Source organism: Rhea pennata, chromosome 2 (genome assembly GCF_028389875.1).
Source record: "Rhea pennata isolate bPtePen1 chromosome 2, bPtePen1.pri, whole genome shotgun sequence".
Taxonomy (NCBI): Eukaryota; Metazoa; Chordata; class Aves; order Rheiformes; family Rheidae; genus Rhea; species Rhea pennata.
Window position 1 is genome coordinate 126,392,146 of NC_084664.1, and position 15,282 is coordinate 126,407,427.

At 34.9% G+C, this 15,282-nt stretch overlaps 1 protein-coding gene across 2 annotated transcripts in view; it reads left to right on the forward strand.

Moving 5' to 3' along the window:
- The window catches only part of ARMC1 (armadillo repeat containing 1), a 34,021-nt gene extending 20,845 nt beyond the window's left edge, over positions 1–13,176 (forward strand). For both annotated transcript variants that reach the window (XM_062570327.1, XM_062570326.1), the window contains exons 4-7: positions 6,164–6,353; positions 10,100–10,216; positions 10,312–10,386; positions 10,966–13,176. In XM_062570327.1, coding sequence (XP_062426311.1) covers positions 6,164–6,353; positions 10,100–10,216; positions 10,312–10,386; positions 10,966–11,157 — 574 coding nt within the window. In that variant the 3' untranslated portion in view covers positions 11,158–13,176. The remainder of the gene's footprint in view (positions 1–6,163; positions 6,354–10,099; positions 10,217–10,311; positions 10,387–10,965) is intronic.
- The last annotated feature ends 2,106 nt before the right edge of the window (positions 13,177–15,282 follow it).

Sequence of the window (15,282 nt, forward strand, 5' to 3'; positions counted from 1 at the left end):
GTCATTGGGACTCCATCTAGAGTCAAGGATTGGCAATCTTTTTTTCCCTTACAGAATATAGCAAAATTTTTGCAGCTTACTGTTCTTTTTAGTTATTTATAGAGACAAATTCTATCTTTGAAGATAGGAAGAATGAACTTCAAAAGAAATTGGTTACCTGGAAACAAATACATCAAAGGCTTTGAAGTTATAGTTGATATGAATAGCAATTTGTTAAGGTTTCTTTTAAATCATAATTCAATCAAATGATAAAGCTCTACCAAGTATATGCTTTAGCTTTTCTAATACAGCCACGTTTGCTCAACAGTGTTTTTAGATAGAATTCATGCCAATCCGTTAAGTTCTTGCTTGTGCTTTCAGTGCCGCAAAGGATGCTGCATTTATTGCAATGAATGAGGCTCATTACAGAATGAAATGATGGTTGGAAATACCACCATCTTAAGAGTTTTAGGCAAAAATATTAACACCGTCTTCTGAGGAGTATTTGAGTGTGTAAAATCTGGTTGGGATCAAACAGAAATACTTAGTTTTATGCGGCCATGTATGTTCCCAAACTTCCTGGAAAGGTGCTTGAGGTCATTCTAGGAATGGAATCCCTCAGATTGGTGTTCTGAAGAAAAATTATTGTATTCAATCCTTTGATATTCTAGTCTATTACTAATTTTTGTAAGATTTTCATATGATAAGATGTTTTTACTAGACACTGGACATGCAAGAGTAGGACACTAGCTTAGAATTCAGTGTTGAACTCTTTTCAAATAAATGAGCCTTCACTTAGGTAAGGAAGATAATTCTATTTTATTTGTTAGACTTGAGAAATGTTGTGTGCTTTTAAAATCTGTGCTTTAAGATCCTATTTTTTCGTTAGTGGGTAAGCTCCTTGAGATATCAATGCAGGAAACTTTACTTAATCTGACTTTAAAAGGTAGAGGACAATTTCCTTAGAGTTTTGTGGATGAGAATCTTCACTTCAATGATGTCATCTCCACAGTGCTGTTCTTTGTTATTTTTTTCTCTGTGTTGCTTTCTCAAACATTCCTGAGGAAGAGCATGGTTAGAAGCCATACAATGAATGTCCAAATGCGTATATTTTTTATAGATTAACAGAGACACTGTATGTGAGCATGCTAAATGTATTAGGTCTGTATGGGAGATCTGCAAGTGTAATGTTCTCATGTTCTGGTACCCTGCCTAGAGCTGCTTGGATCATAAGAGAATTTCTGGGAGCGAGCTATTCTGTGATAGAAAGAGTCTTGCTGGGGTTTCTCAGATTGGGCAGGGAATGAGCAGTAGTTTTTTGTCATGTGTCTAGATGTGAAGCAGTCGCTGACCCCCCTCCCCACCTTCTGAACTGGCAGCTGAGAGTGGTCGGTTGGTCAGTCGGTCTCTCCATCTGTGTCTTATTCCTGAGGAGCCTTGGGGGAAAGGTCCATTGGTATGACGCTGCAATTGGTCCCTAGGTTGCAAGCTGAGTACTTTTGAGTTGCATCAGATCTGGTTAAGAGATGAGCTCTTTCACAAGTTTACATTTTTCTTATCTACATTGTCTACATTGACATTTTAATCTGTGTTGTGAAATGACTTGAGATTGAAATGTTTCCTTGGGTATTCCTATGTGATCTTTTTGGTTGTATATTAAATACACAGTACAATTACTGAATTAATCTACAACTTCTACAACTTTTTTTTGTAATTTTACTTAAAGGAGAAAACTTAAAGCAACGGTTTCCTAAATAAATATTGAACCAATAAACTGCGAATTTATAACATTTTGTAAGAAGTATCTCTATTATTAAAAGGTGTAGTAAGTTCAGTAGCTTTTTTTCTGACTATTGCTAGTAAAACCAGCCTATAAAGTAAGGTGAAATACAGATTTGAAGGTTTGAAATAAAAACTGACAAATCTTGTTTAATGACTTTGAGAAGAAAGCTTCCACTTTTCTATCCATCCATGCCTTTAGTTCGTGATATCTTAACATAAAACGCTTAAGGAGTGAGCATTAAACAGTAGAATCTAAATATGGGAGCAATTGGAACATTTCCTCAAGTTTCTGAGGAAAAATTGAAATAAAATTACACCGCTGCATATATTTCAGACATTCTAGATTTTCAAGTGTATTAGAGTTACGTAAACTGGTATGCAAAACTTCGGAAAACAATACATAAGTGAAATAGTTGGCGGGAGAGTTAAGTACATTTTTGAATTACTTACGTGAAAATCCAATTTCTGAAATAAACTATGATCTGTTTTGGTTGTATGGCAGGTTATATTTGCTGTTTCATATAAAAGTTAGTAACTGAATACGCTCAGCAGTACTTCTTCACTAGTAGGTAAAAATATATATCCTCACTTAATATATTCACTTAATCATTTCTCAATTTCTAATCATATATTCAATGGGTAAAGTTATTATCTTTTTCTCCTTATTGTGCATGGTGGATAAACTGAGCAAGTACAACCAAAAGCAACTTGATTATAGAATTGAGACTGAGCTTCATATCTGGAGTTAAACAACATAGATCTCCTTTTGATAGAATCTGGGATGTCATTGAATCTGTGATGGACAAAGATGTCCTCTTTAATTTGAGAACCTCCTGCTGCTAGCTTATAAACTCAGTAGAAACACACTATAATGCAATTTCATTACTGTATTTGTTATCTTTCTGTTTAGCTAATATGTCATTAGCGTGTAATGTATGCTACAAAGGAAATATATTTATTTTCCCGTGCTTTGTGCACAGGGTCTGGTGTACTTTGAGCTGGGTTATGGTTGCATCTGTTGCCAGAGGGGGTGCGTAGGTGGTTGTGTACTCCCCCCACACCTATAAAATATCATGTATAAAAATGTGTTTTATCTATGTATATGTAAAGTATGCACATACAATTTTTTTTTAAATCGAGGGTTTTTTTGCATATTCACATGCTATATGTATATATAATATGTGTATGTGTATATTTGTATATATTTTATGAGCGTGTGTGTATGTGTGTGTATATATACACACACACACACACACATATATACATATATATATATATAAAAATGTATTTGTACCCTGTATTTGTTCAAAGGGAAAATCCATTCATTTAATATGTCTTCATCAGCCTTTGTGCTTTTTCTTAAGAAACGCACCTTTGTTATTTTACATTAGATAAAGATCTAGGTTAGATACTACAAAAACTGTCAGGGCTCCTCTGTTAACAGTGATGATGCTGTGTGTGTACTTGGATAACACGCTCTTTGTACTGCCATAATGCTGCATGCTGCTCACGCTTTCTTTCCAGACATAGGCATGCCTGTCCACACAATATTCTACTTTGGGGTTGTGGCCAGTAATTTTCCTGTCCTTTAAGTTTAAGTTTTAGCTAAAACTTCTTAAAATGTCTTGCAATGTTAGTAAAACCTTTGCAACACTTATGCCATGTTTATAAAGTTATTGGCATATAAAATGAGAACTATTTCTTGCATCCTTTTCTGACAGATGCAGCACATGTCACTTGGATTCTGCGTCCGTATTACTGGTAGAGCCAGGCCTTGTCGAAACGTAATGGAAGCACAGGCAGCAGTCTAGAATGACAGGAATTCAAAAAGACAGTGAAAATTAAAGATTTGAGTTTCTGATAGGTATCTTCTGGATCTTGCTGAAGTAGTATAAGATGTTACCAATTCGTAAGGTATTACTAATCAGAGATTACCATTTTCCTGGCTGAGTGGTAGAACACCAGTCAATCCACAGTGACCCTGTAGACTTGCCTTCACTGGTGAGTAAAATACTACACTCATGTTTGAATGTGGGTGGATGAAAGACAAGCAGTTCTTTTCTGCTGGTGGCAGGACATGTCAGACAGCTAGGAACGGTATCTGATGCTATTAGAGCATAGTTCATTAGAGGGCCTCTGTCAGTGCTTTCAAAATCCTAGTCTCTTAAAGTTGCATTTTTTTTATTTCAGTCAACAAAAGCACAACCCGAGTGTTATCTTTATTTTTTTAGAACTTCCTCTATTTTATTATGTAATGATTCTACATGTAGTTTAATTGTTTTTATCTTTACCAATACAGTATATCAAGGAACAGTCAGTGTTGAACATCCCTTTGATTTTACAATAGACAGGGTTTATTATTATTGTTTATAATCCAGATACTATTTTCTTAGAGTCATTAGGATCTTTTGTATAGCTGCTATATGAATTTCTTTCATGAAAGAGCAACAGATTGTTGCAAAACTTGTATTCTCTCATTTTACAGTATATTTGTAGAAGGCTTTGTATGGGACTGTGTGTGCACATGGAGGATCTTTTCTTTTTTTTTTTTTTTTTTTTTTTGTGTGTGTGTGTGTGTGGTTGTAGGTTGTTTTCTAAACCCAGTTGCTGATAGTATTGCATTATTGCAAAGTAAAATTTTGGCTTATACCTTTATTGGGGGTTATGTTGCAATCTGGTAGTCTTAGTATCATGTCAGTTGTTGTTTTCCTTATGGTCCAGTGTCTTAGTTTCATGCTGTTTCAGTTATTATTATTCCCTTATAAAGGGAATCTCTTGAGCAATATAAGATTAAAATCATGTGGTTTTCCCTTTTATTTATTTTATACATATTTTTATGTAGAAGGGGTTACTAGTAGTTTTGTCCGTAACTTAACAACGGTAGTATAAAAATCTGGTATTTGGAAAAATATTAGAGTTCAGAGTAGCTTGTTTAGCTGTGTGTATATATGTGCATTTATTTATATATATATTTTTATATGTGCATTTATTTTAGGAATAACTTAGAATACTATTATCAAGAGCATATATAGATTTATGCTTTCAAATGAGCATATTTTTGGATAGTTGGAAGATTAATGATTTAAGATCAATGGTACTATGCCAGCTATGATTTTGGGAGCACTCAACATATGTGAAATTCACTGTTGGTTTTCACATGCTTAACTACTTTGCTGGGTTTGGTCTTTGTTTGCTTATTATATTTAGATAATATCTTAAAATACATCAGTTTTTAAATGATAGCATTCTATAAGAAGTCACTTTTTCCTTTCCAAAAGGATGCTGTCCAAAACAGAGCTGCAGGAAAAATAAGGAGGGTAAAAAAGACTACCTGGGAGAACTACAGCTTGAGAACTCCTAAGATACTTGCATCAGTGTTCTTTTCTGGCCATATGTTAGGATGGATAAAGTGTTTAATGTATGGTAGTTAAGGAAGTTAAATGGAAAAAAAAATAGCAAAATTACTTTTTAGTTTGCAGACACTAAATAGTAAAGCACCAATGCTGTGTATCGTTATTTTAAGATTAATTGAAAATTATTGCTATAGTAATTTTGCATTTAAAAACATGAGCTTTTAAATCATTGGCATAATTAAAACAGTGCTGTTTTGGGCAATGGATTTATATTAGTACCTTATTATAATCAGTTTTGATTAAGCATAAAGCATAAGAAATAAATATATCTTGTCTACTATCTATATTTTTTATTCACCTTTAAAAATGTTACCATATAGCTTTAACCACAAGTTTTAGTCTAATTGGAAATATCCTTTTGGATTCTTTAATAAAATCTGCGATCCTGCTTTGATGTTGATACTAGGTAACTTCAAAGAAGAAAGCTGAAAGATTACAGTTCTACAGAGGAATTTTATTATCTGAATGACAGAGGTGGAATATGGCATTTTTATCCAAAAAGCTATGGGAGATCTTTTAAAAAAGAAATCTAGACATGACTAAATTAAAAATGGTGTACTGAGCATCTAATGCTGCATTTGCTTTGCAGTTGTCAAATAGTTACTGCAGCTTGTGGACTTGCTTAAGATGATATTTGAATTAAAACAGATCAAGTGAATAATTGAAGTATGGAAAAGAGAATACTCCTTCAAAACTTTTTTGATAAAGGGTTTAGCTGTGGTTTTGGGTCTGTAATTGGTATGATGCCTTCTGTGGAACAAAAATAAAAATGACTGAGTTCTGCAGAATTAAAATAAGTGATAGAACAGAAGCTCATGGGTACAAACCTAGCCCAAAGACTCTAGTTTCAGCTTTTTTTTGCTATATATTGACTATAATTCTATTTCTCTTATAACAATGGAGTATTTCAGTTACTGAGATGTAACTGGAGTTTGGAGTACTAATGTAAAAATAAATCCTTAAAAATCTTAATGCCCTTTTTCTTTAAGGACTACTACACCAGGAGAGACTAAACTTTTAGCTTCTGAAGTGTATGACATCCTTCAGTCTTCCAACATGTCAGACATGGACAATATGAATGAGATGAACTATCGTCGACGGAAAGCACAGTTTTTCTTGGGCAGCACAAATAAACGTGCCAAGACAGTGGTTTTACATATAGATGGCCTTGATGATTCGGTAAGGAAATCTTATATGCTTCTGTAAATAAGGCACGCTGTATTGAAATGTATTTTGCAGACACAAGTAATGTGTTTAGACTGCTTGTGTAGTGTTGTCAGTTGTCAGCAACTTCTGTGAATCATATTTTAAATCACGATATAAATATAAAATCTTGCATAAGTTAACCTTACGCAGAATATCTAAAGAAGATATTTTAAGGCAATTTTCTTGATGACTGATATTATTCTATAAACCATTCTGCTCCCACCTGTCCCAATTTTCTTTCCTTTTTTCAAGAAAGAGTGGAATAAACAGGGTACCTTCAGCAGTTTCACTTAATGATATTGTGTAGTTACATCGGTGTGTTGAAGTAAAAACACAGTTTCCTTTTAGTTGTAAGAGATTTCAGACACTTTTTAAATTATTTTTCTAAATTATAAATGCTATGAGGGGTTTGGGGGAGTTTTTGTTTGTTTGTTTTGCAGGGTTTTTTTGTTTTTACTATATCTTTTCATTATCTGTGAGATCTTTTCTCACAGTGACCAGAATGGCATTTGAGTTAACGAGGTCTCACTGAGTCTTTAAGTAATGTCAGAATAACTTCTACAGATTTATCTACCATACCCCTGTAGATAACACCTAGGGCCATGTTTGCCTTTTTATGACTGCCAAACAGCATGGAGACTGTTTAAGCATGTTATCCACAAGTGCCCTCCAGACTTTGTGTCTTCAGTTTTGTACCCATTTTAAATGATCAAACCTGATCCTTTGCTTTGTTGCTTTACATTTTGCCAAGTAAGCATGTCAACAAACCCAGTCTATCAACAATAAACCTGTCATCCTGCATAGTTAATTCCTTTAGAAATAGCATACTGCTCTAGCTCACTTTATGCAAAGTAAATATTTTTTTTATAGTTCTGTCCTTCCACCATTTGCTCTGTGTAGAAAGACAGCACTTTGTCAACATCACTAACTTTTATACTCTGATTTTTTTTTAATGCAGTCTAATTGGTTGTCTCCCATTATGACATTTAGACTGTAGTTAGTTTACTTGTTCACAGGTCTGTCAGAGCAAGAAACTTCATTCACTTTTACTTGACCAGTTTAGAGACACTGACAATAGTCTCATTTTATCCTAAAAGCACTTTTTTTGCATTTCTTGGAAAATGGAACTTGCCTGGATCCATGGAATTTCTCTTGTGTTGAGGCAAGTATTCACTGCTATTTGGAAAAAGGTGTAGGATATTTAGATATTCAGATACAGGGAGCAGAACTGCAGACTTCTGTAGTTGCCTAGAGCACACCAGCATGTTTTCTTAGCTCACTGTTGAAGAAAAGAAAAATCTAACTGTGTGCTGGCTGGAGACAGCTAGTGTACATAGCTGTGTATTTCATCAGATGATTAAAGAAAAGCTGGCGATATTCCAGGTGCCTACTATTACCCAGCAGCTAAGCATCCATATAATGGTGTTTTAAATGTCAGGATAAGTTGGGTCCAGGGGAATGATGAAGGCCGGAATAATAAAAGTGGGTTACTATTGTGCAACAGCGTATTCCCAACTAGCAAAGAAGGCACAATAAGCATATGTGGCAATGTGAAATACTATGCTTTCAGTTTACCTACACTTTCCTCATCTAGATTTGAAACTAAAAGCTGTTCTTGGGAAGATTGCAAATACTAAAAGTGTTTATGAATTTTGAGAGCTTAACTAATAGATATTGATCATTCCAGGAAAGGAACGGGAAGCTTGGTTGTTAAGTGCATAGCAGGATGTTTTTATTTTAAAAGATGTAGTTACCAAATTTGGTTATAAGCTTAAAAAAGGGAGAGGAGGAATCAAAAGAAAATAAACAAGGCAGCACTTAAGGAGTCTGACTATGGCTTCCCCTTAATTAAAATTTCTAGTCTCTATTTCAGTAGGATTTGGTAGGACACAGTAATCAGTGTTCAGTAATCCAGCTCAGTTGGAAGCCACAGCCTTTACTGATACTTACCTTCCTGAAAAGCTGATCAAATGCTGAGTTGGAGGAAGGAGAGGAGGGACTTCTGTTTATAATAATTCTCTTGCTGCTCTGTCAGCTCAGAATGAGAGGGTAATTCTGAAGAGCGAGAAAAGCCATTGCTCAGATTATTTGGAAACAGGAAGAAAGTTAGTCCTATATCACAGGTTCACCAGCCTCTTATGTAAAAAGTGTGTGCAAGAAAATAACCTTTTAAATTTCACTTGTCCTACCCTGTGTCCATGGTTCAGAAGTACTATTCAGAAAAATATTTCCCTATGTTCCCTAGGGTTTGTACTTAACTGCCACAATTAGCTATATTTTGCAAAAGATATTTGTACAGCTAGACTGGAGACTGCTGAGCTTCCAGCATTTTAAGGATTTTGTATGCACCTTGGTTAAGTTTTGTCTTTGAGACATAATTCACCAGTTACTGATTATTGTAAGTCTGATATCAAATTAGTATAATCTTTACTTATGAAAATGGAAGCACCTGTGCCTTGACCTGGGATCTTGGAGTGAAGAGCCAGAATCTGTCACAGAATTGCTATACACCTATGTAATCACAAATTCTTTAGGCTAATAAGCTACAAATGTGTTGCTTTTCGTGTCTGGAATTCATTTTGACTTTCATTTATGCAAGGCAGCCTATCATCTTTATATCAGATATTTCTTATATGTATAAGAAATGTAGCCCATCTGACAATATTACTTTTTTTAACTGTCAAAAATGTTGATTGTTTCAATACATAAACATACATAAATTGTTTCAATACATATGTTAAATGGCTAACAACAAACTGCTTCAGTTAGTTGTTCCAGGAACTGAGATTTATCTTTTGTGCATGAAGCAGTCTTTGTCCCAAGTACTGACCAGAAATTATTTGATAACTAGCATAAATATATGCTTTGAAATAACTTATTATTGAAAACTTTGCAGAAACTTGCAATAAAAGTTAAATGAAATATTTAGTTATTTTGAACATTATTTTTGAATGCTAAGACTTGTCAAATTTTCTGGTACAATGCCCTTCTTCCTCCCCCCTCCTTTCTGTGCGAGCAGTCTCTACAACTATATTTTATTCCTTTTTGTTATAACCATTTTATCATGCAAATATTAAAAGGAAAAATAGTCTAAGGTAATATAGAACATATGTAACTAGTACAGGTCAATGTAATGTTACTGCATGGTAGGTGATGTTACTTGCTTTAAACATAATATTCTGTAGTTTGTCAGCCAAACATTTTCCCCTAGAAATAAGAGCTAAGCTTATGTTGTGAAGTGATGTCCGTGAGCAGCCACAGATGAAGTAGCTGAAGATATGGCAGCTGCTTTAATGCATTCAGTCAGTAGGAATACAAGGGGTCTGATAAATAGCAACTTAAACACTAACTATTCATCAATGAGCACTTCAGTCAATCAGAACTTAACCACAGGGAACTGTTTAGCTGATCATACGGAGAAAAACATTCTTTACTGTTCAGCACTTTTCTGTTTGTTTACAGTTGATTCCATCCATGTTTGACTTCTAAAATGTAAGCACTTTTAAAAAAAATCTTCTGTAGCAACAGAGTTTAATATTTGTTCACAAAAATAAATGTAACTTGTCCTAGTTTCGCTTTTACAAAATTGCTGTTGAGTAACCGTCTGTGTTCAGACAGGCAGGAATTCCTTACCATTAATTGTTACCGTTTTCACACGGTGCCTTGTTAGTACTTGAGTTGTGTGTGCTTGCTTTCTTTTTTTTTTTTTTTTTTTTTAGTCTCGAAGGAATCTTTGTGAAGAAGCCTTGTTGAAAATTAAAGGAGTCATTAGTTTTACTTTTCAAATGGCTGTTCAAAGATGTGTGGTCCGAATTCGCTCAGACTTAAAAGCAGAGGTAGGTGCTAAATAACTCTCCAGATCTCGCATCTATTGTAGTTCTGTCACACTAAGCTTTTATGTTTTTTCTGTGTGTTCTTCCCCTTGTTGTAGGCTTTGGCAACAGCAATAGCATCAACTAAAGTTATGAAGGCACAGCAAGTTGTGAAAAGTGAAAGTGGAGAGGAGGTATGATACGCATCTTTATAAGTAATGATTGGTTTAGGATGATGGGATCTTTAATATCAGCACCACTGTGTCTATAACATCTGATTCTAATTTGGAGTACTACATATCTGCATTTAAGGAAGGCAAAGAATATCCTATGTAGGGACATATATCCATAGAGCAATTTTACAAAACTTAGCGTTGAACTATTTAAAAGAAGGGTAAAAATAGTATAATTGTTTCTTTCCTTGATGTTAGATTCTCCTGATCTGGAGAGGATTGCCCCCCCCCCCTTTTTCTTTTTTTTGGCAAGGGTTGCTGAAGTGCTTCTATTTCATATCTATGGTGAAAAAGCGGTTTTTTCATTTATATTAATAATTTTTTCTTTTTCCATGTTTTTCCAAGCTTTTCTTGTGTATCTTCTAAATGTAATAGACTCTGGATATATAATAGGGCCCTTCTAGATACTAAGTTTATGCATGCAGGGGTGAGAAAACTTGGAACATGCATACCTATCATTCTGAACATATATGTGTGTGTAATTTTCACTTATTCTTTGCAGTTACAACATCTGACATCTTAATCTGTTGCATTTATCAGATGCTGGTTCCGTTCCAAGATACTCCAGTAGAAGTAGAGCAGAATACAGATTTACCTGAGTATTTACCAGAAGATGAAAGTCCTACCAAGGAACAGGATAAAGCTGTCTCTCGTGTCGGGTCACACCCGGAAGGTGCAGCAAGCTGGCTTAGCACGGCAGCAAACTTTTTATCCAGATCTTTCTACTGGTGACTTGTATTTGGTGTTAAAAGACTGTGTGAACCAACAGGGGGGCCAGTTTTCCATTGATGTGGTGAACTGCCAAGTGCAATTTGCAATAAATTACCACAAAAATTTTAGGTTACGCAAATGTATGCTGCATTTTACATTTTATTGGACATTTAGCCTGATAGGGCAGGGGTCAAAGAACAGAGGCCTCCAGTCAAGTTGTCTTTTCCTCTATTTTTCATGTAGATTTTATTGCTTCACTTTTTTAAAATGGGTCCACATACCAAACATTTATGCGTACAGAGCTTTAAGTTCACATGAAACACATGCTAGGGAAAATGCATTTAACTCAAATCTCAGGGCCTCTGTGAAAGTTCTTAATAGGTGTAGTTGTGCATTGCTCAAAATGCCTTTTTTATTTCTGCATCACTTTGGACTAATGCTACTTCATTTAATTTTCTAGACATTGACTCCAGAGAAAAATATATTCTGCCTCTTTTTTGCCTTTATTTTTGCCAACCATGTTCACAAATTGGGCATGACATGTTCCCTTTTTGCTATTAAAATAGAATCACTACAGACTTGAAATTTATAACCCTTTTATGCATATTGAAATTTTTTCCAGCCTGCCCTTAACCACTGGAGTATTAAGAAATAAGGGATTGAACAAGCAGAAATATGTATGCATATGTTGTACAGTAAATAAACTAGAACATATTTGTAATGATAGGTGTGACTGACTCATGTATATAAGTAAAAAAAAAAAAACCACTGACTGCTACTTAAGCTAATGAAGAAGACTGTAGCAAAAAAGCTGTAGTCTAATGTAGTGATGGCGGATTGCAGAGACTGGGGAATGTAGGCCTTATTCAGTAAAGAAATGATGTTTACTGTTAGCAAATGATAACTGCAGCTCTATAAACTTGAAGAATAAAGCAGAACTGAATGCCTCTTGCCACAGTGCCACTGTCTAAATTTTGACTTTAACCCTTTTTATTTTTTTTACCTAACAGAAATCTGATATGTAGTTATTATTCCCTCCTTAATGTCTTTCATGAGACTCCCATGAAAGCCAATCAGCTTAAATAAGCTTAAAAACGTATGCAAACAATTGGCTTTACCCTGTTACTTACAGACACTGTAGGTTTAAAGATATTGGGGTAATTTTTGTGACCAGAAACAATGCTAAAAGCAAAACTTCCGTAGGTAGAGGATAATGTATATCTGAGATGTTAGCAAGGACCATATGTCTATGAGGATCCTAGGTACAGTACAGTGCTTAAACTGCAGTGGCACTGCTTTGTTGCACCAGAGAAATACAGCTGAAAATTTTATTAATATTATAAACTTCATTATACAATGCTTTTTTGTGTTGTAATGTATTTACTATAAGACTAACTATATTTACCGCCTGGAGACCTAGACAAAAGTTTAATACATCAAGGTTATTCCCCTGCCTATGCAGAAGGAATTAAAAAAAACATTCACAGGCTGTTCTAATATTACAGTATACAATGCAGAAGAGTGATAATGTAAAATAACAATGCAGATCAGAGTTCATGCACTCAAGTTAATTGTCAGTCGAGGACAAAAAAAGAAACAAAGCTTGTTGTCAGATTAGATGTTCCATTTTTTTTAAATATGTATAGTTTATTTTTGATTCAGGTTTACACGCACAGATTGAAAATACAGGCTTTTCAGGGCATGTATTGCTTTAAATATGTAATACTACTCATTGCTGTCTAGAATGTTACCATACCAAATGTGTTTGAGAAGCCCTCTGTTCTATAACCATGAATGCAGAGTTTATTTTTCTGCATTAACATCTGTTTGCATTTGCATTACTGCACATCTATTTACTAAAAGACTACACCCTCTGGATATTAATGGTTCAACACCAGTAGGTATGACAGTTTGTTTGTGCATTCAGTCTGTAGGTGTGCTTTTTTGACAGTATTGCAGCTCTTGTAGAACAGTTCAAGGCATCTGTAAAAGTTTTTGAAATATATTGTAAAATAATAAAGGGTAATATTACTAAACAAACCATATGGCTCCTGTTCAATTTTTTATATAGTCTGACATTCTGTTTAGTTTTTTGTGGTGTTAAAATTACATCATCTTTATCTTGAGTTTAGTGAAGAAGAATGCAAACTCTGAAGCGTTGTCAGACCTTTGCTGTATTTCCTGCATATCACATCGGGGTTTGTGTGTTTTCAGAACTTGCTTGCATTTTAAAGTATTTGTAAAGAGTAGTTAACTAGAGGTTGCTTTAGGACATATCTCAAATTCATTTTATATATGTGTCTATGTATATATGTACAAAGACATTAATTTCTTTATGACTGATACTCTGCAGTGTATATTTCAATAGGGAAAATAAATGCATCAGCATTCTTAGAGATATCTCTAATTTTGGAAGAGCAAAAACAGGGCAGTCATTAATTTTATGCTCATACTTTTTTGGAGTCTGTATAAAGGATAAGAAAGTCCTACTTTAAGGAGGTGAACCAAACAATCTATTGTAAAATTAGAGGCTTCAGAAAAGAAGCTGCATGAAAAGTCAGAGCACAAGTATCATATTGCAGCAGGTGCAAAGTGCTGGTTGCCAAGGAAGCTGCCACCTGCATCAGGGTTTAAGTTCCTGAATTGTCCTAGGGTTATAGCCAATGTAAAGCATAATAATCACTGCCATGTATCTTCATAATAAGAATAAATGCTTATGGGATAGGTAGAGGCAAAATCGAGACTTGTAACTGTGACTGTAAATAGCTGTCATAATACTGAGGAATGCTTACAGTGCTGTGAAATACAATATAGTCTACCTTTCTCACTCCAAAAACACCTATGGCTCGCTGTGTACAAAAATAGCTCATGTTGCTTATTTTTGCCATAGGCCTTGTAAGCTGATGGGGAGACTATCGTGTGGGGCTAATTCAAAAGAAAACACTGAATACCTAGGTAGATGCAAACTGGCAGGTGTGAAGTACTCCTGTAACTGCCTGCACTGTAAAATAAAATGTGGGTGCTCCTTTTTGCCTGTGAATAGCTTTCCAGCTGTCAACCAGCTGAGTTTACAAACCTACCTAATAAAAATTAGCAGCAGTAGTCTTTGCTATGTTCCTTTTGCAGAGGGCTGCATTGTGTAGCCTTTCCTGTTTCTTCAACTGTATTTAAGTATTTTGCACTCCTAAAATGTAAATAAAACTGTTTGTTAAAATTAAGGTTTAAAAATAAATGAAGATGAGGATAAGAATAACCTCTCAACCCCTCTTGTAGATTCTGCTTGTAGTTCTTCCGAAAGTGGAGAGCATGTTATTTGGCCAGAGGGTGTCAGAAGTGGGATTACTAGAGACTTCTTCAGGGAGGTACAGCATCTGGTTAGCCCGAAGGGTGAGACTTGCGGTTAAAATTTCTGTCTAAACTTAATATAAAGCTGTTTACATGGAGCAAGCAATGCTCTGTTTGCTTAGCCTGCTTTACATGCTGGTTTATAGTAGAGTTGGAATAAAAAGCTGATTTAAGTTCTCAGTACTTTGCACATGTGCATGAATATTGGTTGAAAGTGGAGAGCAAGGTGTAGCTTTGTAAATTGATAAATATGCCGTATTAGAATTTGCTTTTTTTTATATATATATATATATATATATATATATATATATATATATATGTGCAGGTGCAAGTAGCACTAGGCTTGTCAATGACTGGAGAAGTTATATTATTCCATGGGGGAAGCTCTAAGATCCACTAAAACAAAATTGTCTAGAGATACAAAAACATCTCAGGAGAGATGCACACTTTTACGACGTTTCTTGGGCCAATTGTCACGGTAGAAGTTGTTTTCATTGCGTTAGTATCTGAAGGCTGCTGTCTGGATCAAGTTCCCAGCAGCTCAATCTTTTCCCTGGCATGAAGACTACATGGAACTTTCTACCTAAATAACTTAGAGCAGCACCCTTGTGCTTGACACTTGCTGAGGGCTTGCAGTTCACATTGGTGGCACGGTTAGTGCTTGTGCTGACCAGCATTTCTAGAAAGCTGAATAAAATCAGACCTAGAACTGAGTTCACTACATAAAAAGCACTTTTATACCATCTGCAGATGGTGAAAAGTAAGATTAGTGTCTAAAAGAGTCTTTTAGATACTGAGTAT